The 27,950-nt window shown below is 39.2% G+C and overlaps 1 protein-coding gene across 7 annotated transcripts; it reads left to right on the top strand.

The window, feature by feature from the left end:
- Nucleotides 1-1,748: 1,748 nt before the first annotated feature.
- On the top strand, nucleotides 1,749-27,802 carry MARCHF7 (membrane associated ring-CH-type finger 7). 7 transcript variants are annotated; one of them, XR_010080861.1, is made up of 11 exons: nucleotides 1,749-1,891; nucleotides 7,476-7,626; nucleotides 11,936-12,094; nucleotides 14,204-14,375; nucleotides 15,962-16,129; nucleotides 17,733-18,846; nucleotides 19,108-19,277; nucleotides 21,609-21,741; nucleotides 23,113-23,226; nucleotides 25,033-25,081; nucleotides 26,900-26,992. XR_010080861.1 is itself a non-coding variant. In XM_063401136.1 (11 exons), the coding sequence occupies exons 2-11, from the start codon at nucleotides 7,602-7,604 to the stop codon at nucleotides 27,134-27,136; spliced, it is 2,385 nt and encodes a 794-aa protein (XP_063257206.1). In that variant the 5' UTR covers nucleotides 1,749-1,891; nucleotides 7,476-7,601; the 3' UTR covers nucleotides 27,137-27,802. The 7 variants fall into 7 exon arrangements, 5 of the variants coding, with proteins under 5 accessions (XP_063257206.1, XP_063257207.1, XP_063257208.1 ...); XM_063401136.1 differs by lacking the exon at nucleotides 25,033-25,081 and adding an exon at nucleotides 7,748-7,863 and having other exon boundaries at nucleotides 21,609-21,718; nucleotides 26,900-27,802; XM_063401137.1 differs by lacking the exon at nucleotides 25,033-25,081 and having other exon boundaries at nucleotides 17,733-18,527; nucleotides 18,615-18,846; nucleotides 21,609-21,718; nucleotides 26,900-27,802.
- The last annotated feature ends 148 nt before the right edge of the window (nucleotides 27,803-27,950 follow it).

Here is a 27,950-nt window from a genome sequence, read left to right on the forward strand (position 1 = left end):
AGTAAATGGTATTGTCTGGGACAGTAGGCCTGCTTCTGGGTGCTATAGACAAGATTTTCCCAAGTCAAACAAGCATTGCTCTAGGCACGATAGTGTAAAGGTAGCATGCCCATCAGCAAAAAACCCACAAAAAACAAAAAACAAAACAAAAACAAAAAACAACAACAACAAAACAAAACCAACCAAAAAACAACAGCCTTTCTCTTCCTATCAGTTTTTGTTCAATTGTTCCTCTATCTGTTTACAGCTCTTCCCACCTCTTCATCTTTATATCAAATAAATAGTACTTTGCCCACTATTTCTTTGTGTGAGGAAGTGAATAAAATGCAATAAAATCCCAACATATTTATAAGCGTGAATGGAAACAGACTCAAGGGTATTGCTAAACACAGCAATAGGACAGTCTACAATTTACGTGCCACCTGTCTAGTTTCTAACGAGCCTGGCTAGTCTTACGTGTGCCCCAGATCTGTCAGACCTAATAGGCATGGGCACATTGAATTTGTATGTGTTGTAGCCCCATGCCAGGGTGGCTGGTGTTGGTGTGGGTTCTTTTTGGTTTGGTGTGTGGGTTTTTTGGTTGGGTTTTTTTGGGGTTTTGTTTTGTTTTGGTTTTTTTTGTGTGTGTGTGTGTGGTGGTTTTTTTTTTTGTTTGTTTGTTTTTTTGTTTTTGTTTTTGTTTTTGTTTTGTTTTGTTTTGTTTTTGTTTGTTTTTTTTTTTTTGTTTTTTTTTGTTTTTTCCTCCCATAAAGAACAGCCAGCCTGCTACTGTTGCACACCCCATTTCTCTGACTTGCAAAATGTGATCTATGGCACTCCCTTTGATACTGGGATTCAGGAAAGCCCTGCTGCAGCCTGATGGCAGATGGATGTTGGATCAGTAAAATACAGAGACTCATGACTGCTGTGATACAAGTCTAGCCTCCTTAGTAATAACATAACCTGTCTTCTTCAGGGCCTGGCTCAGGAACATGGTGTGAAGTCTCTGCTGTGTTCTGTAGTGCCATAGACACTGCAAATCATCGTTTGTTTAGGATTGCTATCCCAAAATCTCTGATTATGTGAAGACTTGGCATTTTAAGAATTTGGGAAGATTATCTCCTGATTTCCTACATCATGCAACATAACATCTTCCCCTCAAGTAAAAATGGCTGCCAATGTTACTTTCTAGAGGACAAAACTGGGGCTTCAATGCAATTAAAATGAAAGGCAATTCAGATGCTTTGCCGTTGAGGGGGTTGTGCAAACATCCCTATCCCTCCGTGTCCTTCAGGGACAGCCTGCTGTACCTGGTCACGAGAGACGGGGGAATTAATTTACAGGGCTTAGGCACGGAAGAGAATGTGACATAGGCAGAAAACTCAAAGACCGTGTTGCACTTTTCAGGCTGATCGTGGAAGACGATTCGGATGTCCCTGGGGATGCTGCTCCGCGCACAAAAAAAAAGAATCCTGGCACTCCCAACACGGAATCTCACCTCCCGCCCGCGCTCCGCGGACGCCGCAGCTCTGCCAGCCCTCAGCCCGCCCTCAGCCCGCCCTCAGCCCGCCCTCAGCCCGCCCTCAGCCCGCCCTCAGCCCGTCCTCAGCCCGCCCTCAGCCCGCCCTCAGCCCGCCCTCAGCCCGCCCTCAGCCCGCCCTCAGCCCGCCCTCAGCCCGCCCTCAGCCCGCCCTCAGCCCGCCCTCAGCCCGCCCTCAGCCCTCAGGCTCCGCTCAGGGCTCCGCCCCCACCACGCGCCTTCTGCGGGGCCGGCCCGGGTGGCCGCTGCTCTCGCGAGACCTGGGAGCGGCCGCGCCTGGCAGCCGGGCGGTCTCGCTCCGCCGCCATTGTGTTGTGGGAGCGGCGCGAGCCGGCGCCCCGGCCCGGCCTGCGAGGCGGCCCGGCCGTGACGGTGAGTACGGACCGCCCGCGGCGGCCGCTGCGGCTCGGGCCGCGCCGCGCCTGCTGCGGGGCCCCGCCCGCTCCGGCGGCCTCACGCCAGGGCCAGGGGAACCATTTTGTGCCGTGCTGGGACCGGCCCAGCCGCCCTTCTCTCCGCCATCGCCCCCAACGGCCGCTCGGCTCCGCTCCCGCTCTCGTAGCGAGGCCGTGTGACACCTGATGCCCGCTTGTTCCCCTTTGCCTTCCTCGCGGCCTCTCCCCGGCGGTTGGGGCCGGATGCTGCCTGGGCAGCGGGATCGAGTGGGGCCGTGGGCTGCCGAGCCTCTCCCCGGGCCTGGCAGGGGAGGTGCGGTGCCCTCGGCGGCTCTGCGGAGCACCCGCTAGCTGCGGGAACGGCCCAGCCTTAGGGCACCAGCCGCGGCAGCGTGGGCAGCCATCGACGTTTGTAAATATTTTTGCTCCTCATTGGACTGCTGCGAGGCTCCTGAGTTATTTGTCAATTTCACAACACTGAAGATTGAGAAAATACCCGTAACGAAGAATTGCACAGTCTAAGAGAAAGTCTCGTGAGCAGTGTCTTGTTGGTCATAAAAACATGATTGTGAGTAAGCCCCGAGGAAGACACGTGAGCACAGGTCGCTCGGGAGAAAATCTTATGAATAATTTTATGTTAAACCACCTAAAAACATGTAAACATGAGACCTCGAGTCTTAGGTAGAAGTGTCAGTGCATAGTTCCAAGCTAGAAGAATGAATTTAGGAGCAGGCAGTGAAGCTTATGCCACCCTCTGATGGATAGTCAAAGATTGCTTAAACCTAGTAGTAATCATGGAAGCTGGTAAAGGCTTTACATACTCATAGACATGACTACCTGAAACTGCTCCTCTTTTATTGATAGAGACGGTCAAGGCAGAAGGGAAATATTTACTGTGTATGTTTTGTGAATACCTTTCTGAGAAGGAGTGTAAAAATGGGCATTTAAGGATAGTCACAATTTTTGTCTTTTGAGATTGCTCTGCTTTCCCTCAAAGACCTCTTGGGTCTTTTACTGCTTTGTTACCTCTATCCATGGCTATGTTAGGTCTAGCTCACCTTCTGTAATGCTGTTGGAGGGATGACAGATCAAGAAAGGCAGGACATTTGATCTGTGTGCTCAGAATAGGCTGTGCAGCTCCACCTCCTTTTTCAAGTTGGTCATTTATTGCTCAGGTATGACTTAGAAGTTTTATTTCAGAACTTGGTTTCTGACCAAGTCTTGAGAAGTACTGCATATGTCTCTTTTTTCAAGAGTCTCTAGAATTGTTTCCAGATTTTTTCATGAGGTTTTGATTGCTAAGTAGTGTAACATGGCATAAGCTGATGAAGTATGTTGCTTTGATAAGAGTGCTGCTCATCCTGCTGTACACATTCTCATTTCTCTCTTGTTGGGTATGAGTAGTGTTAAAATAATGGAGAAACCAAAAGTGTGTTTTCACTGGTTAATGTGTTGAAGGTTCTTAATGAAGAACACACAGGGTGTGATATTTGAATAAGGCGTTCCTTTACTTTTTGGCAACAACAGGCTTTTTAATCAGTTCTGACTACAACCCAATTTCTGTTACTGGGATTGTTGTTATTATTTCCTCAGAAGTAATTTAAGTATTTTTTGGTCTCACTACCTTCTATGTAAATGGTAGTGTCTGCTTTGTCATTATAAAACTCAACTACAGTGTGTTAATTACTGCTTGGGCTTTGTTGAATTCCTGTGTGTGTAAACAAAATGCTTGCAGTTTTGAGTGTTTTTCTTCAGGAAAATCCTTAAGATGATGATACTGTAAAAGGGAACGATTCTCATTCTGAAATACTGTATGTGCACAATATTCCCCTTGCAGACAATTATTATTGTGGCTTTAATAATGTGATTTTTATTTTAGCATGAGACCATTGTGTGGCTTATAACCACCTCATTGTGTTACCATGATCAGCATAAGCCTTGTATGTGTTTTGTTTGTATTCAAGCCACCTATGAAGACAGTTGTATCTCAGGTTTTCAAGGTACATTGCTTAAAATGGTTTTCAGAGAACTCTGGGGAAAAAACTCCAAAACCCAAAAGACATCTTACTGGTGTTGAACACCACAGGTTAAATGCCTAGATCTAATTTTGTCTGTCTAGTAAACAGACATCATGGCTCCATTGACTTCAGCTGCATTTCTGTCCATCTGGGTAAGACAATGAGGAAAAGCTGAAAGAATTTGTGTTGTTTGGTGGAGAAGAGAAGCCTCCAGGGAAACCTCAGCCTTTCAGTGCTTAAAAAGGGTCCATAAGAAAGATGGGGACAGACATTTAGTAGAGCCTGTTGTGACAGGACAAGGAGTAAATTTAAGGAAGGCATTTTTTTTGATGAGCATAGTGAACCATGGGCACAGATTGCCCAGAGAGGTGGTGGATGCTCTGTTCCTGGAAATGTGCAAGGTCAGGTGGGATGGGACTCTGAGCCAGCTGATCTCATTGAAGGTGTCTCTGCTCATTGCAGCGCGGTTTGACTAGATGGCCTTTAAAGATCCTTTCCAGTTCAAACTATTCTATGATTTATGCTAGTTGGATTGCAAGTAAATTTTATAGTGGATAACCAGAAATTGAAGATACCTCTTGGGCAGCAGATTTTTATAAATTATTCATCTTAATGACATACTTGATGTCACTGAATCTTTATTGAAAGGTAAAGGTAAAATCTAATTTCTTTGATCAGAATTTCTTTGCTTTGATCATAAGACCTTTTATTCAGCCTCTTTTCATTTCTGTATCAGACATGACAGATGTCAAATGCCTATTCTTATGTGACTCTGATATTTATAGCAGATCCTTCTCATTTGCTGGCTGAAGCAAAGACTGCAGAAAAAAAATGTATGGTTCTATGCAGGGAATTAATCATAATGTGTATACATAAACTGACACATTAAATTTTTCCTTTTCTATTGTGCTGCCTTAATTTGGTTTTAATGCCTTTTTTGGGTATAGTTTCTGCAAGATTTCTTCACTTGTAGAAAGAAAATATTCTAAAGATAGTATTATCCTGACATACTTGGATTGAAATCACAGCCTGCACTAATTTCCAAGATTAGGCTGATGGGTAATACTGTCTGTCCTCTTGGGGCTACCACTGAAGGAAAAAATTAGTCTTGTGCCTATTTATGTGTATCTGTTGAAGGAATTTGCTAATTTTGGACTCCATTTTCTGCAGGTAGTTGGCTCTGGTGTCCAGTCTTCCACCCTGTCCTGTTCTGTGTGAATGCACTTTATTTTTTCCTGTTCTGTGGATGGTGCATAAGCCATTTTATTAGTATTTGATGATTTATAATTTAGTCTTTGAAGCTGTCTTACACTTCTGTCTCCTCCGCTGACATTAATCTGGACATTAATTCCTACTAGTAGGAACTTCAATCTCTTCTTGAACCTTTGCGTTTTCTATGTGTCCGTGTCTGACTTTTATCTATGCTAATTAATTCATCTGGTTCCACACCTATCTGAAACAAAGGGATTCAGAAACAGAATGATCCACAATAGAGGAGATAATGCCAGCACTTCTGTCAAGAACTTAATAGTACCGCATTGGATCCATTATTCTGTGTTCTTTGTTCCTTGTATTTTATATCAGGATAAAACAGACAGAAAATGCTTTGAGTATCAGATCTCATCACGATATACGGCTATCCTGTGCAGCCTACACTCTAGCCTATATTATTGTGATATTATATTAACTTCACAATTTGCAATTTTGACAGTTAGTTTTTACGCTCATTGCAGCTTTATACAGGTACTAAACTTGTAGGGCACATTATGGCAGATTACTCTGAAGGTTAAATTAACTATCATTACAGTTTAGGAATAAATATGATTGTTACATTTTATTGATCTAATAATCCACTTGAAGTGGTGTCGTTTACATAATTAGGCTTGTCCTCATTTTCTTTTAAATTTCCACAATTAACTGTTCTTTTGAACTCTGGACTGCTGCTTGGAACATTTTTATTGATACAGGTGTGCTTACAACTTGAGAATTGCATAAATTGCTGAATATTTGCCTAAGGTTTTAAATGTGACCTAGGAAATGAAATTATTTAATTATTTCAGTATATTAATGCAAAATTGGGCAAGTGACCATTTCTGATTCCTAACCAGATCTTGTTTACCTGGTGATGGCTTTGGAAAACATGAAGGGGTTACTAGTTTTGGAAGCGTGATCTAGAAGCAGGTGTCCTCTGTAATACAAGCCAGTAGTTCTTTTGTACACAAAGGTAAACTTAAACTTGGTATATTTTAGAGTGTTGCTTGCAACAAGATTAAGCATTTTGGTTACTTTGTGTTTTGGCTGCTGTTGTAAAGCTAGCTAACTGAACATGCATGAGAAGACTGGTTAAGGAAACTAATCTCAGCTGTCCCAACTGTTAGGTCAGTGGAGTTCTGTACAGACTAACTGGCTTTTACCAGGTAGAAAATTTAATTCAGCATGACTTGAGCAAAGATTAGAAGTCCTGAGTATGTGGACTCACCTTGAAACTGCAGCCAGACATGAATTGTATCAGGGTTCATGTGGCAGCTTTTTGCAGAATGTGATACTGATGAGCATGACTGAATTGTGGAAAAAATTGTGCTTTGTTGATGGATAGGTTTGGGGTTTTTTTAATCAATATAGTTTACTCCTGTTCTCAGAAGGTTATGCCAGAATTAGAAATGGTTAAATAGACTGTACCACTTTGGCAAATCACCCTGTTATCAGTAGGATTCTAAGTCATCTGTTTGAGTTATGTGTCATGCTCCTCTTCCTGTACTGCACCATTGAGGATACTGCAGTTTACTTATATATTTTTTAAGAGCTACCGTTTGTGGTCTGGTTCTGTCTGTACTACCCTGAGGAGGAAGATCTAGCTGTCTGGAGTTCTAGGTAAACATTAAGTCAGATACCATTTCAAGGACAGGGATGAGTATAGGAACATATCTCATGTGGAAAAGGCACAAGCATTTGTTCTGAAATGCCTAGAAATACCAAAAGGCAGATAAACACTCAGCAAGTGAGAAGTAAAATTATGAATACACTTGTGAGATAGCCTGTGCTCCTTTGCATGTGTTAGCTTCCATGGGAGTTGTCTTTGGAGAAGTTGAAGGCAGATAGACTGCAGATGTGTTTTTTCACAGGAGGGTGAAGTTTCACAATTTCAACCCTGAGGAAGAGGTCTGAATGTAATTTCTGTAAGCATTGAGATGCAGTTCATTAGCAAAAACGTAATATGAATTCAGTAAATCTGAGTAATCTGTTCCTGACTCATTTTGCGTTTATATGACGACTGTGTGGTTCTTCAGGGAGTACCTCTTATATTTATAATTGCAATAATATATTGTGACAAAATCATGAAAGGGACTGTAGTTTCCTAATGAGGGATGGGAGGAGATGAAGAGGTTACAAAAACTATTTTGCTGGTGCACAGTCAGACCAAAGCACTGTGTAAATATTTGTATGCGTGAATCATATTTATGTTACGCCTGGAATGACCTGTGCCTGTTTTGCATGAGCTCCCTGCTTCTATGAGGAAAAAATGATCAGCATGTCCTTGTACAGGATACAAAGAATGGAGTCAAAACCTTCAAGAATTCCTCGCAGGATATCTGTTCAGGCTTCGAGCTCTCCTCTAGGATCTAGAACTGGAAACAGTTTGTCTGGTGCATATAGTACAAGAGAATCTTCATGGAGATTAGAATCTGGATACCAGGTAATGTATTTTTTTTTCTTTTTATGAGGTATAAATGATTTTAAGAGTGTATTTTTTTACTGAGAAAAGCCCTAGAACTCAGACAAACAAAACTTCTAAACTGCAAGAATTTGCTAACCAGGCCAACCAGACCATGTTCAGGCTTCGAGCTCTCCTCTAGGATCTAGAACTGGAAACAGTTTGTCTGGTGCATATAGTACAAGAGAGTCTTCTTGGAGATTAGAATCTGGATACCAGGTAATGTATTTTTTTTTCTTTTTATGAAGTATAAATGATTTTAAGAGTGTATTTTTTTACTGAGAAAAGCCCTAGAACTCAGACAAACAAAACTTCTAAAATGCAAGAATTTGCTAACCAGGCCAAAGACAGTAATCAGTGAACTGGTAGTTCTAGATTTTCTGGTTTTACCTGCTCTTGTTTGTAGCTGCACCTCTAGAAATCAGCGGTTTGATGAATGAGAGGGCATCCTGATAATATGAATCTATTTTCTTATGAGTCACTGCCATCTTAAACCTGGGTAAATGGAGTTTTCTGTTGAGGAAGTGGTAAGGGTTTTGTTTGAACTTTGATGTGTGTAGGGCATTACACTTGATGTGTTGGTGATGCAAAAAGTACAGGACTATGTTGTCAGTACACAAGGCTGTACCGTTCTGCAGTACCTCCCGTGTTTGTATTTTGAAAAGGTAAGAAGAGGAGCTTTAGGCTCTGTCGTGGTTTGACACTGGCAAAGTGCCAGGCACCCACAACAGTCATTCACTCACCCTCCCCTGCTGGAGCTGGGCAGAGGAGGGAAGAGCTTAGTGAAGGTTTCATGAGTGGAGATAAGGACTGGGAGAAAACACTCCAAGGGCAAAAGAGGCTTAAAGGCACAAAGTGAATTTATTATTAACAAAATCAGAGGAGGATAATGAAAGATAAAATAAGCCCTGAAAAATACCTTTTCTTCTCCCAGCCCCTCTCTCCTTCTCACTGATAGTGCAGGGAGACAGCATAGACATTTTGGTCAGTTCGTCACCCGAGATTTTCTTCCGCTTGGCTCAGGGTCTGGAGTCCTTCCCCTGTGAGGCCGTGGGGTCCTTCCCATGGGAGACAGTTCTCCATGAACTTCTCCAGTATGGGTCCACTCTCATGGGCAGCTTTTCTCCCAAAACTGCTGTGGCAGGGGTCACTCTCATAGGATGAAGTCCTCCAGGGACAGGCTGCTCCAGCCTGGGAGCAGGGCCCTCTCTCTCTCCACAGGTCTCCCACTGGATCACAGCCTCCTCCAGGAATTCACCTACTCCAGTGCAAGTACCTCCCCCATGGTCTGTGGGTGGATCTCTGCATTCCCAGTGGACCCATGGGCTGCAGAAGCGCAGCTGCTTCACCATGCTCTTCACTGCAGCCTGCAGAGGAATCTCGGCTCCAGTGCCTGGAGCACCTCCTCCCCCTCCTTCTCCACTGCCCTTAGTGTCACTGTGTTCTCCCTCACATGTTCTCTCCTTGTATTCTGTTGTGGCTGAAATTAAAACTGCATCCCTACTTTTGTTTTGATCTTTCTGAACTCTGTTATCACAGAGGCATTACCAACATCTCTAATTGGCCCAGCCTTGGCCAGCAGCACATCCATCTTCAGAACAGTCAGGGATTGGCTTTGCCAAACATGGTGGAAGTTTCCAGCAGCTAATCACAGAAGCCACCTCTGTGGTCTCCCAACTACCAAAAACCAGGCCATCCAAAACCAACACAGACTTACAATTAGTCTGTCATGTCAGTTTATTAGTATAGCTGGGCTTTGTGTGCACTACATGGGACTGAAAAAAGGCCTTTTGCTGTTTCACAAGCAGCATTTTATACTAACCAAACTACTTTTATCGGGAAGGGGAGCTGTGCTCAAGAGGAAGTATTTGCGTTGTTCAGGTACTTGCAGTTTGGGAGAGTATTATGGGAAGCAGAGGTTAAACTACTGTAGAAATTATTTTTGACACTCGGAAGCAACAGATAGCCATTTGGCTCAATTGTCTTGGTACTTTTTTTCTGCTCCTGTCAGCAATTCTTACTTCAGTTTTGGGCCCAGAAATGTAAGCCCATTTTGGTCTTTGAAACTGCAGAAACTTAACTTTGTGATTAAATGTTCATATTTCTTAAAAAAAAAGGTTAGGAGTTTGGTCCCTGCTGACAAGCTATCTGGGACACTGTATTATGTAACGCCTTTTTGAGAAACAGTTTCACAAGTAATAGAACATTATTTTTAGCACAATTAAATGTATATGTGTTACATTTTTGTTATCTCTAACAAGCGAGCATGTGTTTGTTACTGTATAGGCTACAGAGAATGTTCAAGGGGAAGCAGTTGTCAGTCGTATTTGCATTTTGGAGTCCTACATGTTTTTCACTGTCTGGCTGCTCAGCAAAAGCCAATTGATCAGTCTTACTTACTTGTAGAGATTTATGGACACAGTCCACACACAGTGTACATATACTGAAAGCCAGTGATCAGAAGAGAAATCTTCAGCTGAACTGGTGCTGTGAAGTTCGATGTGTTACCGCTGTTAAAAGATTGACACAACGTACCTTTCATTATTTCATTTATTACATGAACTGTAGTGTGTTCACTGCACTGTGTATTCTTTTGACTATTTCCTGTTGAGAAAAGTGACTCTGAGCTGAGGAATGATCTCATAACACTTGCCAGTTAAAACAGAAAGGAAAATATTTGGATAGAAGATTGTTATATCCTTTTTTTCCACTCCCAGTTTGTAGAAGGTAGTCTGAGAGTTTGTTACACAAGACTGGTGCTTAGTGATAAAACCATAGGGAAGTTCCCTCTCTTGACTCACCTTTGGTACTTACAGAGCTGGTAGGAACAAATTGCTTTATTGCTTGCAGGTTAAGATTGCAGAGACTGGAGCGAGAAGGTTTAAGTCCAGTCAGATAGGAATGCAAAGGACAGGCGTTTTCACTTTGTTAATCCATTCAGAAACAAACCTTAAAGTATTTAAGATCTAGTTCAGGTACAAATTATTAATAATTTATCATTTGGAAGTAAAACTTTGACTATCAGGAATTCTTTGGGTATAAAGAGGTCTTGGATTTTTAATACAGAATTTTTATAGAGAGAACACTTGATTATAGGTTAACTCAAAAACTTCAGGGATAGATCAGTCAAATTTATATTTGGTTTTGATTAGGGCTGACAATGTTTCTAGTGGGTGGGTTTGTTGTCTTTTTTTTTCTTTTGATACAGATACGGAATTCTTGTACGTCACACACTTTTGAGATCAATCTGGGTACTAGCCCCTGCTTATCTGAGGAGGCATAACAAAGAGGTTAATTGTAAACCAATCAGATGTATGGGATATAGTGTTGTTGCTATGTAACTTTAAAATACAAAAATTGAACTAGTGTCATCATATGAGAAAAAAATTCCTATCCCTTATGATACAACATAGTAAACATTTTATGACGAATTATAAGTTTTTTTTTTTCAGTGGAGGCGTGGGGTCAAGAGTGGTTTATAAAATTGTTTTGATTGTTTTGTCCTGATCACATTTTTCAGCTACTGAAAATAGACACCATATCAGAATACCTTATATAGGGCTTTAATTGTTAAGTTTTGACAAGGGATGTTAAATAGTTTTAAGCTGAACTGAAGGAAGAAAACAAGCTGAGATGTTTGTATGTTGGTTTGATTTTGAGTGCTTTGCTGTAGCTTTTAAGAAATGGTGACAGCAGCTACTGTGTTTGTAGTACTAATAGTTCATAGAAAAGGAATTAACTTAAATAGTCACTTAAAAATGCTGCCTAGTGTTAATAAAATGGTTGAATTTCTGTCATTTCTATTAATTTTGCTAATCTCCATGATTATTCTATGGAGCAGTCTCTTTGCTCAATTATAATGTGTTCATTGAAATTCAGCTTGTTTTAGTGGCCAAAGAGAGACTTTTGTTGTTATGGAGACCCTTTCTACACCTGTGGTTTTTTGCATAACACTTGAAAATGAGGCTCTTAATTCAGCCCTGTTGCTGCAGTATCTAAGTCAGGGTAATGCCTCAAAAACATTACACTTCAACTTTTTGTTGTCCTAGGTCAAAACAGAGGACAGATGAATGAGCTGCTATAAAGTACTTAGAAAAAAACCAAACAACAGAACTTTGCTTTTCCCAGTGGTTCTCTCTAAGCCTGTTTCATTTCTTGGCTATTCCTCACGGTTTCTTACTGGATGTTTTCAGATTTGTTACTGCTTCCACTTCTCTGTATTTTCAATATTCAGATCAGATACCGAGTTGTTTTTGAGTTACAAGATGCAAATGATAATCATGTTCTTCAGGAATCCAGTGTATTGAATAGTTCCAGTAGAGACTGGAGAATTGGAGAAAGGGATACCCGTGAAACTCCTTGGAAGCTTACAGCGTCGTCTCCAACTCGGTACTCAGGGACACTTGATCACCCTCATTCTGGAAGATTTTTGGGAAGCAGAAGCAGATTGGTGAGAACTGTTAATGTGCAATACTTGGAAAAAAATACTGAAACTCCAGGGCTTTACTTTAGTCTTCCAATCTCAAAAGCTGCCAGCAGGGGCTCTCTGTAACATTTCTAGACAAGTAAATTTTACTAATTTAAGATGGAGCAAAAGCTAGAAAATAGCAGTGTTAAAAAAACATTCAGAGGACGAATATAGTGATGTATATTAGTTTTACCAAGAGTTAAAAAATACATTTTAAGTCAGTAGCTCTATAAAAGTCCATTTAAAAAGGAAAAAGGAAGGGGTGATTAGAATCTTAGATATGTTATAGTCCTGTGGATGGCAAAGTTGATATTATTTATACTTGTTCCCTCAGGTGTTTCTGGGTGGGAGTTTTTTGGATGGTACTAGCTTTGTGAGTAAACACAAAGTTCATGGGTTTGGAGATCTGCTTTAGGAAATTTAATTTAATTTAAGGTAAGGTTTAGTTCACAGTCTGGTTATTCTGACTTATATGCTGCTTACGTCGTACAGTGAAAGAATGGTTACCTGAGATTCACGACTCAGACCCTAATATTTTGTCTTGACTGGGTACTAGAATGTGCCTTTGTAACTAAGAATAAAGGTGTTTGCTTGTGACACACTTATGCATTGTAGAATGACAGAACACTTTGAAGTGCAGTAGAAATATTGAGATAGGAAAAGCAGAAAACTATGAACAAGTGTGGTGGGACAATAGTGAAATAAAAATTCTACTCACTTTCAAAATGAAAGGTACTTAGGTTTGTAAGAGTGCTCGCATCGTTAAAGAGGTGTTGATTTTCTTAGGTGAATTTAAGGTGAAGACACTCTGTATTGGGGGTGAGGAGGGAGGAACTAGTGTGCACGTGTTGGCCTTCAGGGGAAGTCATGGTAGATGTCTCCATAGAGTTTAAATGCAAATGCAATCTGTGGTTCTAAGTGGTCTTCATACTTAGTTAAATTAGTGCTATAGTTTTCAAGGTGAAATCTCTTTTTTCCCCATTAAGGTTAATTATTCTCTTAAAGTAAATTCTAATTCAAATGAACCTTGCAGAAGATACTTTGAAAATTCCACATATCAAGTAGTAAATGATAAAAAGATAAATAGAAGATTAATAAGGGGAAGTAACCTGGCTTTGTACTTGATTTCTGATGTTAGTCTCCCTGCTTGATTTGATGAGGGGATGAGGGGAATCCTTAAGAGACTTCTTAGTTTGAAAGAGTAAGAAGTTGTGGCTTAAACTTAGTAAAAACCTTAACTAAGTAGAAATAAAACACAGGTAAAACTTACTCTAATTTGTTTGATCTTTAAAGGATCTTGATTGTAGATAGTTTCTGGGAAGACAAACAGCTCAATTCAGCTTTGTGATTAAGCTTGACTTTTTTATATGAAAAAAAACAACCTCAAGTATTTCAAATAGAAAATGAATGCCTTGAATGTAAGTAACCAGATGAACAGTTTTGTAGGCTATTCTGAACTTTTTTTTCTAAGTCCTATAGTGCTAGTTTTTGAAAACTGTTTTATTTCACTGTTAATCACTGCAAAAATCGTTTTGTAGCTGTTCTTTACTCTGAACTCCTTCAGTTGCGCTTGAGTTTATTGTAATCAAAATATACTGGTTTCAAACAGTTTTTCTTAAGTTCACTCCTTAGCTAATTATATTTTAGGTTGATAAAAAATAAGTTGGATTAGTTAAACTGTTAAATAAAATAATAAAGCTCTTCAGTTTTGGCCAGTTTCTGGACAGCAAAATATGTTCCCTTGGAGATCTGTAAAGCTATATTTGATTGTGTTTATAGTATCTTACAGGCCAGGAATTTAATTTTTTCCCCCTTTTTACTAGAATTTTTTTTGTTGGAAGCCCCATCTATCTGTAAAGGAAATAAAATGTTGAATGTTTTAGAAACTGATTTTTGTTGATAGGACTGTATTGAGTAAACCTGGAAATACTAATCAAGAGCACAAGTATAATGCTTATGTTATTTTTAAAGAAAAGGTTTTGTATCTAAAGTTATTCTTTACAATTTTTGTGAGGTTTATATTTTGTACACTTTTGGGCAGTGTAAGTGCATCTGATATACTATGTAATTTATTTTTTAATGTTATTTCAGTCTACATCTTCTTCCTCTCATTTCACATCTGGGTGTTATGGTGAGTCTGAGAGAACTCAGGGAGCATATTCAAGACTGCATAGCCAGCAGCAAGATAGTGATTCAAAGAGACCTAAACTATCTTGTACATCTACCTCTTCTGTGAGAAGTAATGGCTTGACTGCCTTTTCAGGTGAGAGGTTGATTATTAGAGCTGAGTTACTTCAAAATTGTCTGAGTAGTGAGATCAGGTTTGACCAAGTTTCAAAAGACTTGCTTCAAATATTATGCTTGTATCTTTCTTAAGTAAGAAAAATTTATGCCTGTCTGAAGAGTATGTTTACATTGATAGCAGTATCCAAAGTTCTGAGTATGCTGTTAACGTGGGCTTTTTAAAATCCAGTTGTACTCATGTCATTTCAGAATTATTACCTGTACCTATTCCATTTGTGGTCAGGCTGAACCTCATGGCTCAAACATACCTTAATTGGTTAAGATTTCAAGGAAAGAATGAGTGCAGCTGCTCTTATTTCATGAGTCAAATGGTGTTGATACATCAAGGTGTGCCAGGGACAGCAGAAGGGAAATCTTTACCATACTTAGCAATACATTTAAGCACAGTGTCATGGCTGGTTAGAGCACTGTAGATAGGGGTCAGGGAAGAAAGTATTCCTTTCTTAGAGGGCCTGAACTCATTTTCTAGGTCCTGCCTAGAGAAACATTGTGCTCTTAAGCGCTCTTTCAGGAAAACTTGAGGTTTTCGTTAAAGCTGTGAGTAAGTTCATGAAACTCAGCTAGACAGAATTTATGCAATATGTCAACAGAAGTCTAAAGCTCAGGAAGCAACAGTCAAAACCTCACACTGAAAATATTTCTAAACCATTTTGAAAAAGATAATTAGATTAATTCATATTGCCCTTGTGAGTATGGATTAATGGGTGTTTTAATATCTCCTGGAATTGCAGAGCCATCCAAATAAAAATCAATAAATTCTTGTTCAAACCTCAGTATTAATCATACTTTCTCACTCTATTAATAAAACAACAACCATTAACATTTCTCATTATGGTGTAGGACTGTTTATCTTTCCATTTCTACATTGGTTGGTTGTCACACTGCCAACCAATGAGTGCTTAAGTTTGGTTTTCTAAGTTAGCGATGAAGCGATATCAACATGAATTTTTCGCATTGAAGAAGACTCTTTTGGAACAAGAGTTTTGTCCACAGCTGATGTTTGCTATGCAGTTGTTGGAGCTGTTAACGAAAAACAAGATCCCTTTTTACACTGAAATGTTTTGTTCTGTAATATGAGCAAGGACAGTGTTAGTCATTGTTCTTAAAGTTGTGTCTGAGCTGCATTTAAGCTTCATCAGCTGTTTTTATGAGAAACGAAACTTCATTTAAGTAGTGTCAAGTAGAATGGCAGCATTTACTGAGTCTCAAGCTGCTGTTTTGCTATAATGTGAAACCTTTTTAAAAACTAGCTACCATTAAGAAGCACAATGCTACTTCTCTTCCTATTCTGTCCTGTAAGAGTGTAAATGGCTCTGACTCTTCACAAATGTATTATTACTTTTTGTTAGATTTAGCTTTCAGAACTAACTTGCTGCAAGATGAAGTAAGTGCCAACATCAGCAGAGTGCACTTAGCTTTATGTTGGCAGCTGGGTCCTTGGTCAGCTTAGTGGTGATGTTAAACTTGCCCTTGATATGAATAACAAAAATGTCTGCGTAAGTGCCAGTTTTAATGGCAGAGCATTTATTTACTTTTTCTTTCTAGATTCCTCATGGAGATGCAGTAGGATTCCTAGATCTTCATCAGTAATGCTTGGCTCCCTTGGAACTGATCTGGTGAGAGAGCGAACACAGTTACAAAGAAGAGCAGATCTGTCTGTTAATAGCCTGGTGGATCCCAGCTACAGAAACAGTGACTTTTCACCTTCAACATGTATGTTTCATGTAACTGAAAGCTCATAAACCTACAGTTTGTATGGCTTTTAGTTTCTTAAGACGTTCATAGGATCACAGAATGATTGGGTTTGGAAGGGACCTTTTGTTCCACCCCCTGCCATGGGCAGGGACACCTTCCACTATCCCAGGTTGCTCCAAGCCCCATGCAGCATGGCCATGAACACTTCCAGTGATGGAGCATCCAAAACTTAACTGGGCATGCTCTTTTAATATTTTATTCAAAACATGATGACAAAATATATTTTAAAGTATCCTTTTGAATAAAGTTGGTTGGCCACTTTCCATGTGTTGACCAAATCAACAAAGGATATGTGAATGGTCTAGCTTGTAGATGCATTTAGTCATGTGAAGGTGGTGTTAGTGGCCACTGTAACTCTGTGATTATTCAGTAAAGCTCTTTTCTTGTTTCTCTTAAAATCTCTTTGTATTTACATATGGGAAGAGAAATAATGTTGATTTGCCCTAGGAAAGTTTTCTCTTAAAGGTGCATATTACCTCTTTTTATTTGGGTTCTCAAATGGTTATTAGGGAAGACTGCTAGACGTCTGAAAACAAAAATGAATAAAAACACACTTTACATGAGGTGAGAGATTTGTCTCATGGCTACTGCTAAGACTAGTAAGGACTTCTGCACTGTAATTTTCACTTTCTGTTCAGAGTGCTGGGACCTAGAGCTGTCTCAGGGGAATCTCACCATTAATCTTGATCTGCAACCTTTTGCAGATGCATTAGTGGTATTTTGTAATGCAGAAGTTTTAAAAAAAAACTTTCTAAGTATAGATGACAAGCAGAAAAGATAAAAACTACTTTCAGAATTCATCTGTAGTCTTGCCTCGACAGAAGAGTATATTTTAATGTCATCATACTCTTAGCTCTTTTTAGTAAGAGAACAGTTCAACTGCCTGGTAGAGCCTAGTGGGACAAGTGGATTGGTGAGCAGCCTTGCTTTGTACTGTCTGGGCTGCATTTCTAGGAGTAGTGCTGCTCTTAAGTACTATAAAATAACTCCCAAATGTGTTCCCTGATGTGTAATCAAAAGCTTACGGTAGATGATTGGCATCTGTGCAGATGTTTTTGTTAGCTGGAATCTGCCAGATAATAAAGCTCATCTTCAGCAGTAAATGGTGATTGCAGTGCAAAACCCATTAAAAGGAAGTCACCAAAACTATAAAGATGAAAGGTTTTAAATTGAGAAGACATAAAGAGCTTCTATTTCCTACCTTCATCTATCCATGCTTGTTCCTGCTTCCCCCTTTTCCTACCCACAACTCCCCAGTGCAGCCATTTGAGGAAGGAGACTAGCCACCTCAGCTACTTCATGTGAACTGCAGTTCATCTACAGTGGAATTCTTCTTAGTGTGTTGAGATACTCAGACAGTATTTACAGAAGATATTCCTGTAAGAATGATAAAATGGTTGGGTTGGAAGGAACCTTTAAAGTCCCCTTGTCCAATCTCCCTACAGTGAGCAGGGACATCTTCAGCTAGGACAGGTTACCTAGAACCCTGCTGAACCTGACGTTGAGTGTTTCCTGATGTGTTTGAGCACATCTTGTATTTTCCTGTGCTTTTCTACAACAGATTTTCAAGACAGGCCTGCCTCTTCATATGCAGAGGGAGCAAGACCAAAAGAGAACTCATTAAGCACTTTGAGGCTGAATGCACCCATGAACCGCCAGTTGCCTTCTGATCATCAGCCATCTTTTTTCAACAGAGACTCTAACATGAGCTCTTCAAGATCCAGCTATTCTTCAAGACAAAGGAGAAATGAATTGGAATCTCCCCAGAGGAGTGTGCAGCCAACGTTTTCTCTTACTACCATTAGAGATGAAACCCCTTCCTCAAGTGGTTCCGAAAGGGTTTTATCTTCTCAGAGGTCACTGAATGAGTCTGCAGCTGACAGCGAGGGGAGGCGCACAACCAGACAGCTGCTGTCTCGTTTAGCATCTAGTATGTCATCTACGTTTTTCTCTCGAAGGTCTAGCCAAGACCCATTGCCTGCAAGATCATTAGGCTCTGAAGAGTCAACGGTGGTCCCGAGAGTTCAAGCTTCGACTCTGTCAAGTAGTAATAGAGCTGCAACTCCGGAAGTTCCAGGCCTTCAGTCATCTGAAGCTTCTCAGGGGTTTAGTTTTCTTGGACGAAGATGGGGTTTATCAGGCATTTCACAGAATCGCAACTCTGATTCTGATGGGGAAAGTTACAGACCAGACACTGAAAGTAGGAGCACAGGATCCTGGTTGTCGTCCTCTTTGAGGAACAGATGTACACCTCTCTTTTCTAGAAGAAGAAGAGAAGGCAGAGATGAATCCGCAAGGATCTCTACCTCTGATACAACTGCTAGATCACAACATGTCTTTAGAAGGAGAGAGTCAGGTGAGGAGAACTCTCTTGAAGCATCAGATAGCCCTCCTAGGGCTTCTGTTAGCAGACCAACACCCGCAGTATCTGTTATTTCTGCAGCTACTGCCTCCCCACCAGATTCAGCCTCCAGTGGAAGAAGTTCGGGAATTCTGCCTGGTTCTCTCTTTCGCTTTGCAGTGCCTCCAACATTAGGTAGCAGTCTGTCTGATAATCTTATGATAACTGTAGATATTATTCCCTCTGGCTGGAATCAATCTGATGGACAAGAAAGTGGCAAGTCTAAAATACCACCTTCAAGAGATCCGGAAAGACTCCAGAAAATTAAAGAAAGGTAAGTTAGTATGTTCTTTTGCGATAGTAAAATGTACATGTTTTAACCTGAGAGGGCTTTCTGCCATCATGATTTTAAAAGAAAACTTCCCTTTAGAGGAGGTGGCAACTCAGTCTCCTGTCACCTGTATTCTCACTTTCGTCTTTAAAGAAACTTGTTTCAGTTCTCATAGGTTTGAGAACAGTTTGATAAGTGGAATTTTCATTATAAAAAGTCCTACATGAAATGTCACAGCATTTGTTGGTATTCCATCCTATTCAGTCTGCTTTTAGAAGATTCTGAAGATGAAGAGGGTGACTTATGCAGAATCTGTCAGATGTCCTCTGCAAGTTCTGACAACCTTTTAATAGAGCCATGCAAATGCACTGGAAGTCTGCAGTATGTTCACCAGGAGTGCATGAAAAAATGGCTGCAGTCGAAGATAAATTCAGGTAAAGCAAACTCTAGACCAAGGTAGACTTCCAGTTATACAGGGAGGCTTATCAGAAGGATTGCACTTACTGAGGTATTTAGTTGAAAAGTGGGGACAAACAGTAGTATGGCACTTCCAGGCTTTTTGTGTCTGTCTGTGCAGCTTCTCATGTGAGTAGTTCCAAGAACTGTATTTCTTGTTTAGAGAATTATGTTTTTTGAGGTTGTCTACTAAAATGTTAGACAAAAGATAACATTGCGGAAGTGTAGCTTTAGAATTACTCTGCCACTTCAGTGGTACCACTTGGGGTGGCATTTGTTCCCCACCCTTATGGAAATGGTTGTTCTTTTTTTCAGGACTTCAATACCCAAGCTAACTCTTAGCAGTGGTAGGAGTTTGAAAATTCAAAAGTTATTTTGAATTGTAACTAGACTTAAGTATGTTAAATTTTTTTTAAGATACTAATTTCTGTTCAAGGCACTTTAAAATTGCATGCTCAAAAATTATTTCGAAGTGCATATATAGTTCTTTAAGAAACACTTCAGATATTGCATGCTGAGAAATATTTTTGTAACAGATGGACCAGTTTGTTACTGTTATCTGCAGTACTCTTAAGACTTAAAAGTAGATGGCTTGATAGAAGACATGAAATACTTTGTACCAAAGGAAGGTGTTAGTATCTGACTTTTCTAGTCAGCACCAGAGGATACACATTACAGTAGGGATGTTTTACAAGCTTCAGTCTGTAGAAGAAATTAATTTGAAGTATTTAACTATATATAAAGATTTAAGTCCACTATCAACTTGCTTTGTTCATCTTGTTGCTTATGGAGGAGTCTGTTTTAAAACTGGTATAATGCCCAGGTCGTTGTACGGGTATAAAAGTCTCTAAGGGTCTTACAACATCTTAGTATCTAAATAAAGTGATTTATTTATACAAAAGCACATATCTGAAGGCGTAAGAGTTCTGAGAGCGGCCTTATTCTACAACCAATTATAAACCTAGGCAAACAAAGTCTAAATAAGACAATAACTAAAACATAGAAATCTTAACACACAACTCTAATCAAACAGCAAACAAAGCATAGAATTCCTAACAAGCAAAACTAGTAAGACTATAAGCAAAGCACATATCTGACATTACAGCCTCTAGGTAAATCAGCCTCCCATCTGACCCCATGCAGGATTTTTCAACCGTGGGGTCACAATCACAGAAAGGGAACACAAGATCACAGATCCCAGACAGGGGTCCCCCTCTTTGTTTACACATGTAGACTTTCTTAACAACTTTATTAATTATCTATATTAGTTTTAGGTTTGGCTAACTAGGAAAAAAAATCTGGTTTCCCTGCATCTGGACTGACAAAGTCTAGAAGAGATGCTGGACAGAAATTTTCCATATAAAGACATGCCAAGTCATTGTTACATTGTGTGTCTATGACATCTATCAGGTGATCTAAAAACATGAGAAATGTCTCTAATGTTCCCTGCTTTATGTCTGGATAAGTCTCTTCTGGAGTTTCTATTGACTGAGTCAATACCAGAGCTTCACAAGCAGGATCCCCAGTGTCCTCATGATTTAGTGTCTGTAATAAGTTGACACCCTGTCTGCCATCCCTGACTGGCAAAGCCACAAACAGCTCTGCAGCCAGGGACTCCTGCTGAGTCCCTCTTAGAGGAAGCCTCCATTCAGGCTGAGATGAAGGGTGTTCTATGTTAGAAGTGACTAAGTCTGCTTCCCAGTTTAAGTCTGCTGGGTCTGAAATTGATAAATCTGAGTCACTGTCCGAGCAAGTATTATTTATGTCTGTGTTTTGGTGCATAATAGTCTTATGGTGTCTCTCACGGATGTCCTGTGTGGTTGTTTTACTTTGGTGCCTGCCCTCCCCTGTTCCCCCCTCTTGTTGCAGCGTTGTTATTGTCCGAGTCAATAACATTATTATTACTTAATAATGTTATTATTAAGTAACATTTTGTCTTTTATAAGACAAAATGTTACTTAATAATAACTTTATTCTTACTTTTGCGTGTATTTGGATTACACTATAAAATTCAGAAAGCCCAAGAAGCGATTTTGTGCCAGACTTGCAGGAAGAGGCATATTATGTCCAGAGTGAATGTGAGGCAAAATAGGTGCAGCTGGATAGAGAATAAAGATTCTACAGTGTTTAAATTCTGACAGTAGCAGATGTCACTGCATTCCTGTTAGAGGTTTTCTTTTCTTCTAACCTTGCTCTGCAAAATAAAGCCAAAAATTACGTGGAGTTTTTAATGTGTATGTGAGTGTGTCGTTTGTTACAGATTATTGAAACCTGACACTGAGTTTTCCCCTTGCCTGCCTCCCCACCAGGTTCTTCTTTGGAAGCAGTGACAACTTGTGAATTGTGCAAGGAGAAGTTGCATCTTAATCTGGAAGACTTTGACATTCATGAACTCTATAGGGCACATGCAAATGAACAAGTTAGTATATTTTACCTTGTTTGGTAAGTGTTGCTTTAGTGCTGGGAGGGCAGTCTTTAGAGAAGCCAAATGCATCTCCATTTCAGGACTGTTACACATATAAAGTAATGTTAATGTGGAAGAGAGTTTTCTCCTCAGTATTCTGACTACCACTACCTTCCTGCTACGCTTCCTAGAGCTGAGCTTTCAGTTAGCATAATATATCTCTTTTCTTAGTTGTATATCTGTCATCTAGCTTTGTAACCCAGTGTCTCTGCCACATAGGTGCAGTGTGAATTCTAGCATGATTAGATTGAATTTCACATGAAGTCAGGAGTTGTCATCACTTTTAGCTGGTTTTGAACACAGATTAGCAGTTGTTGTAAACATACAGTTAGGAACTTCTTTTGTTTCATTAGAGTGGTAGAAACTAACCTCTGTTCTAGCAGTTTGTAACTGCTCCTTCACATAATTTCCTAACTTAAAAATAATCAGAGGCCTGTTGGTATTACTCTTGTTATTTAAAATAGAATATCTTAGAACTACTGGATTGTGTAGTATTTAAAAATGAGTAAATAACACAAAGCTGGCATTTTTAATGGACTTTATTCAGAGGGGTTTTCCCTATTCTTTGGGTTGTATTCTGACAATATACAAAGACTAATGATACTAGAAATACCAAGTGATACCAATTTTGGGGCAAAAATCAGCCTCTATTTATTTATTATTTAAAGTAAGTTCTTACCCTAGTACAATTGATAGGAATTCTGGCGTAAGTACCCTAGTACTTGCCCTAGAATTCCTATCAATTGGGACAGTCTCTGAAAAGTCTTTCTCAAGAGTGTCATCAGGTTTTAGTACTAGTGCTTATCAGTTGTTGTCACTGCATTTTAACAGAAATAAGAACTTTGAAATTTTTTTCCTAAAGAGTTGACTAAATTATCTGTTCAGCAGTAGCATTTTTTGTGGTTTTCTCTTACCTTAGCAGGTAAAGGAATTTCTCAAATATTTATAACATCATGACATTCTTAAAATATATTCCTTTGGTCTGGCTTTCTGTAAAGCCTTGGGACCACAGAGAAGAAACCAGCAATATTGATTTTATTTCCCCAAGTGATATAATACTCTGATTCACACATTCTGTCCTCTGAGCTAATCATGCTGACTGAGATTTAATTTGTAGAACTCTATTTATCTTCAAGGATAACATGTTATATTTGGGGTGGATGGGAAGGACCAGAAGTATAAATAGCTTTTCAGCAACCTAAATTTTTAGTATTACATTTTCCTCATTCTTTTGGAACGACTGGAGATAAATCTGTAATGATTCCATTAAAATCTAATTGTTGTTCTACTTGAATGATATATGCAGATGTATTGCTGACATTCTGAATGTTTCTTTTATCTCCTTTAAGGCAGACTATGAATTTATCAGCTCTGGTCTCTACCTTGTAGTGTTGTTACACTTATGCGAGCAGCGCTTTTCTGATATGTTAGGAACTGCAAATGAAGCCAGCACACGCGTCAGAGTAAGTATGCAGTGATTTTCTGGCAGGAATTGCTCACACAGAGAACTGGGAAGGAGTTTGGAAGGATTGTTACTTTGAGTGACCTAGGAGGTACATACCCAAGAAACACACTTTTTAAACAAAATTAGGTCTAAAATGGATTGTGCTTGTCAGTGCACTGTGTTTGATTAGAAACTGAAGGTACTACGCAGTTGCAGGTACTCTTGCTACAGAATGCTTTTTGTCAAGGTTGTTTGTAATTCATCATTTAACATACATGTTGTCATGATTATTGTGAATTTATGCACAACTAGAAGGTCAGCCTCTCTCTGTGCCAAACATGCAGTTAAGAATGCTGGACTACCTCATTCGTTTAATTTTCTCATTATGCAAGTCTATATTGCAAAGGTCTAGAACTTGCAATGCTTGTCTACCAAAGTACACTTAAACATGTACTTGAATATTAACGTTCTGCAACAGCCTATAGCTGTAATATGATTTCTCTGGCATTAGTCCAAACTCTTACGAGTTGCATTTGACTGCATTCTCATCACTTGAAAGGCCTGGCTTAGGAACGTGTTAAGTACACCTTTAACCAGTAAGAGATCAGCATACAGAGTTCTTTCTGCACAGGGATTCACTCATAAATCCTAATGTATTCTACGTGTTTATTTGATACTAGATATTAATCAGCTCTCAGTCAGTTGAGCTCCTGAAAAGCCAGTTATTTTTAGTTTTTTTGCTTTCATACAAAGAAGTGACAGTGTTAAGCTTATCCAATGCATATGAGAATGGTTAACTGTTAGCAGGTACTAGATCTTCAGAAGAGACAGGACTGTGCTCTATCTAATCTCTTAATGTATTAGAACAGTGTTCCTTTTTTATGTACAGATCCACGTAGGGCTTGTATTCTGTGGTCCAGTTTTTGTGCTGTAAGTGTGGAGACACAAGACACATGATCTAATCGTAGCCAGCATCCAGCATAGATTGTTAGCTTGAGTGTATTGAAGATGATGTTTTTACTGGTTTCTCATCAGAGGAGGCATTACATACTTTTTTGTGTGACGCTGCATTTTAAACCATTGTTTAAATGGCACCATGAGAGCACCAATGCTGGTGTTTGATACCAAGCATATGAGCTGTGGAAACTCATTTTATCTGCAGTGTCTCAGTATCTGGACTTCTAACTGAAACAGTGATGCAGATTGGCAGTGACAAAAGAAAACCAGTTGGCTGAGACTTTTTATTTGTAGGAATTTTCTTTCAGTTTTGATACCATACGCGTCTAACATCAAACTGCCACTGTTGCCTAACAGTAATCCTGGTCCCAAGAATTTAATTGTAAACAAAAACTTTTGTGTTTATGCATTTTTCATGAATCACATTCATTTAGAAGGTTTTGTTTTGTTGTATTAGTCGTGAATTAAATTAAATGGATTTAACTAATGCAAGTCCTTACCGTAATTATGTTTTTCTGCATTACAGTTTTTAGGAATGGTTTTCATTAAACTGACACTTGCTTATGTTTGCTGCTTTCAAAATTGATGTGTTTTACATATTGTAGAACATGAAGATGATGTCATAAGCTGCTACCATAAACATTTTACAGCTGAAATAACTGTGCCATAGCAATTTGAAGTCTAATGTGTGGGGATTTATATTAAATTTTGCATTGTTTTTTGTAAGTTGGGCAAATGGCTTAGGATAACCAAGATCTGCCGTGAAGCTTTGGGATGTAAAAAGTGAAGAAAACTTTGCTAACTTGTTGCAAATTTCTGCAGATAACTTTGCAACTTTTAAACTACTTTCTCTCTGCCTTGTTTCTAGTTTATTAACCTTGCAAGAACTCTTCAGGCACATATGGAAGATATTGAAAGTAGGTGCTTCCCCTCTTTCCCTCCCCTCCCATTAGATCAACTCAAAGCTAATGAGTACAATCCTCCTTGCCAAGATTCATAATACTGAACATAATTACTGAAAACCTTACTCACCAGTGCTTTTTCCATCATCAGTAGAACTATTCTGAGGGGGAACCAATTTTAATTCTCCATGATCAATTGCCCAACAGCACAGAGTTGTTTAGACCACAGAAGTGTTATCTGCAGTTGATAACAAAATTCCTTACTAGTTACAGTTTGGTTATTATTGTAGTTCTGGTAATTCATAATTACAGGATAAGTGGTGACTTTCAGGTTGTTGCCTTTTACAAGAGTAGGAAAGAAACATTGAGAATTGAGTTTTACTGCATTTAAATTAGATGCTTGTATTGCCATTTTTCTTCCCTTTTTTTTTCTTGCCCTCTTCTCCCCTTTGTTTATTCCATTCACACCCACTTTTTGGTTGTGTGGGTTCCTTGACCAGATCTATCACACTCGTGAATGAAGTCTAAAGGTTGCCAATTTTGGCAAAGGATTAGGCTACTTTTCATCTAACAGCTTTTTTCAAAACTATATGCTGACATATCTAAATTTCTGGTAAATATAACCTGGATCTATTTCTGGGCATGTTGAATAGGCAGTAGAAGGGTAGTTGGTCTACCTTTTTTTTTCCTAGATTGCATGTGAGTGTCTGTCAGTTGTATATTGGTTTTCAGTACACAGGATGTATTTGGAATACTACAAAGAATGGATGGGTGTGGGTGTGGGAGTGTGTGTGTGAAAGAGGGAGTTCTGGTTCAAACTGAATATTTCTACAATCAGAGCAGACAAAGATGGGTTTGAGTTTTGAATTCATTAAGTTATATGCATCCTTACTAGAGGAAAAAATAATGAGTGTCATTTTATTCCTTAATGCAATCAATATTTGATTCAGCCTTTAACTTGCAGGTGAGGAATACTAAGTTCTAGATTTATTATTGGTGCGCTTCAGTTACATTTCTCTTCTAAGAACTGAAGAAGCAAGGAGTCAGACTTTTCTTCTTTTGGTGTTCAGGGATGGAACAAGTTACTCCAGTATAAATACTTCCTTGCCTGCAGACCTTGCTTAAGAGGACACACTAAATTCCTGTTACAGACAAACTAACATTTTACAAACCTAATGTAGATGTGTGTACTGACTTTTCTATCATAGTTCACAAGTGTGTATTTGTCTTTTAACTCACCTTGCAATGACAAAATTCTGTGCATATGTGGGCTTTGTGTTCATCTTGCATATGCTGAAAGGACAGGAGTGGAGAGAGGAGCTGCTTCCAAGTAGGCCTAGGTTGCATTAAGCAATAGATAGATAGATAGATAGAAAGGAAGAAATTTAGGTCTGTGTTTAGACTGCTGCATCTTTCTAGGTATTTTAGTATCCAAATTGTTATCTTAGTGAGTAGTTTCTTTCCCTTATGTTGGGTGCTGCTGTCATGGATTGAGTATAACCTCCTCTGACTACTGCTGGAATTAGCCACTCAAAACACTACATAGAAGTTGAATCTCTGGCGTAATTAAGTTTTCTTCTTCTTATTTTGAGGAAGAAGAGTAGGAGGACACTGCATATTGTATGTTCTGTTGAGTTTTGATTTGAAAATGCTGTCTTTTTCCAACTTGGGATGCATTTAAGAATTAAGCTATGTGATTTTGCAAGGTTTGGCTGGGTATTAGAGTCTGCTATTTAATATTATAAAATCACCTTTATTTCCTCTACTCATCCTAAAGTGCTTTAATTTCACACATTTTTGTCAAGGCTTCTGATTACACTGTTGTTCCAACAGCTTCTGAAGACGATTCTGAAGACTGATGCTGGTAGAACTTTCATACTGCAAGAAACAAATGGAATTGCTGCAGAAATGCTGAACTGGCAAGAAAAACATCAACATGCATTTGTTTTATTCCTCTCCTTAGTAAAATGCGCATTGAATATTACTGTAGTTTTTGAAGCATTGTTGAATTCAAAATCAACTGCTGCACAGCAGAGCTCAGTGGACTTGAGAACTACTCAGCATGTGTGAGGATTAGATACATAGAAAGCAACTTCCCTTTTTAAATTATGAGGATGTTGTGCTTTGTTTTGGAAGAGATCAGATTCTGAATATTTAAGGAAGCTCTATCTCCCTTTGTGTTTTCTTCTTACTGTAGTCAGACTTCGGGTTTTGTCTTACTGAGTTTTGCTCCTGTACTGGCACTAAGTGGTTATAGTGGGTTTCAGGGGGAGGGTGGGGAGGCCCATGTACTTAAATAAGTTTTGTTTGGGTGTTCTTAAATGCCTCTTTTGCTGCATCATATAACTGATTGCTTCCATTGTTAATGAGTGAACGGGAAGATAAGCAAGATACTGTAGAGATTGTTTGGGTTTTGGCTCATTTGAAGATTATTTAACTGAAAAAGCAATAAGAACTTGCAGTGGTCTTCTAATACTTGGTGATGGCTTTTTTATGTACCAGTTTGGAAATCTGAGATTATATTTGATATCATGTGGCTGTTCCATTATGGAATATTGCAGGTGTAAACTCTTGCATTTCAGCATTCCTAGCAGATATGCAACTTGACAAAGACCTAAGGTTGTTTAGTTTAATCAGACTTTTTTTAGATCCCACTTTCACTGTTCAAAGCACTGGTTATCAATGTGTTTTCTAGTGTTGTCACTTCTTTATAAATAAAGACAAAAGAGGTATGCATCTTCACTGGTCCATTTTATTTAAATGTGGATATCTACCAGAACTTACACTTGAAAACATAGAAAGCTGTATTCTGTGGTATATTGTTACTAATGTTTATAAATTCTTACCCAGATATTTAAGATTGTTCTGACCATTTTGGATTGAA

The sequence above is a fragment of the Prinia subflava genome, chromosome 6, assembly GCF_021018805.1.
Source record: "Prinia subflava isolate CZ2003 ecotype Zambia chromosome 6, Cam_Psub_1.2, whole genome shotgun sequence".
Taxonomy (NCBI): Eukaryota; Metazoa; Chordata; class Aves; order Passeriformes; family Cisticolidae; genus Prinia; species Prinia subflava.

Excerpts from the sequence above, each read along its gene's own strand:
- MARCHF7 (XM_063401136.1), top strand. The coding sequence starts at position 7,602 with ATGGAGATTAGAATCTGGATACCAG. Across the intron at positions 7,864-11,935 it reads GATTAGAATCTGGATACCAG|GAATCCAGTGTATTGAATAG; the intron begins GTAATGTATTTT and ends CATGTTCTTCAG. Across the intron at positions 23,227-26,899 it reads AAGCCAGCACACGCGTCAGA|CTTCTGAAGACGATTCTGAA; the intron begins GTAAGTATGCAG and ends TTGTTCCAACAG.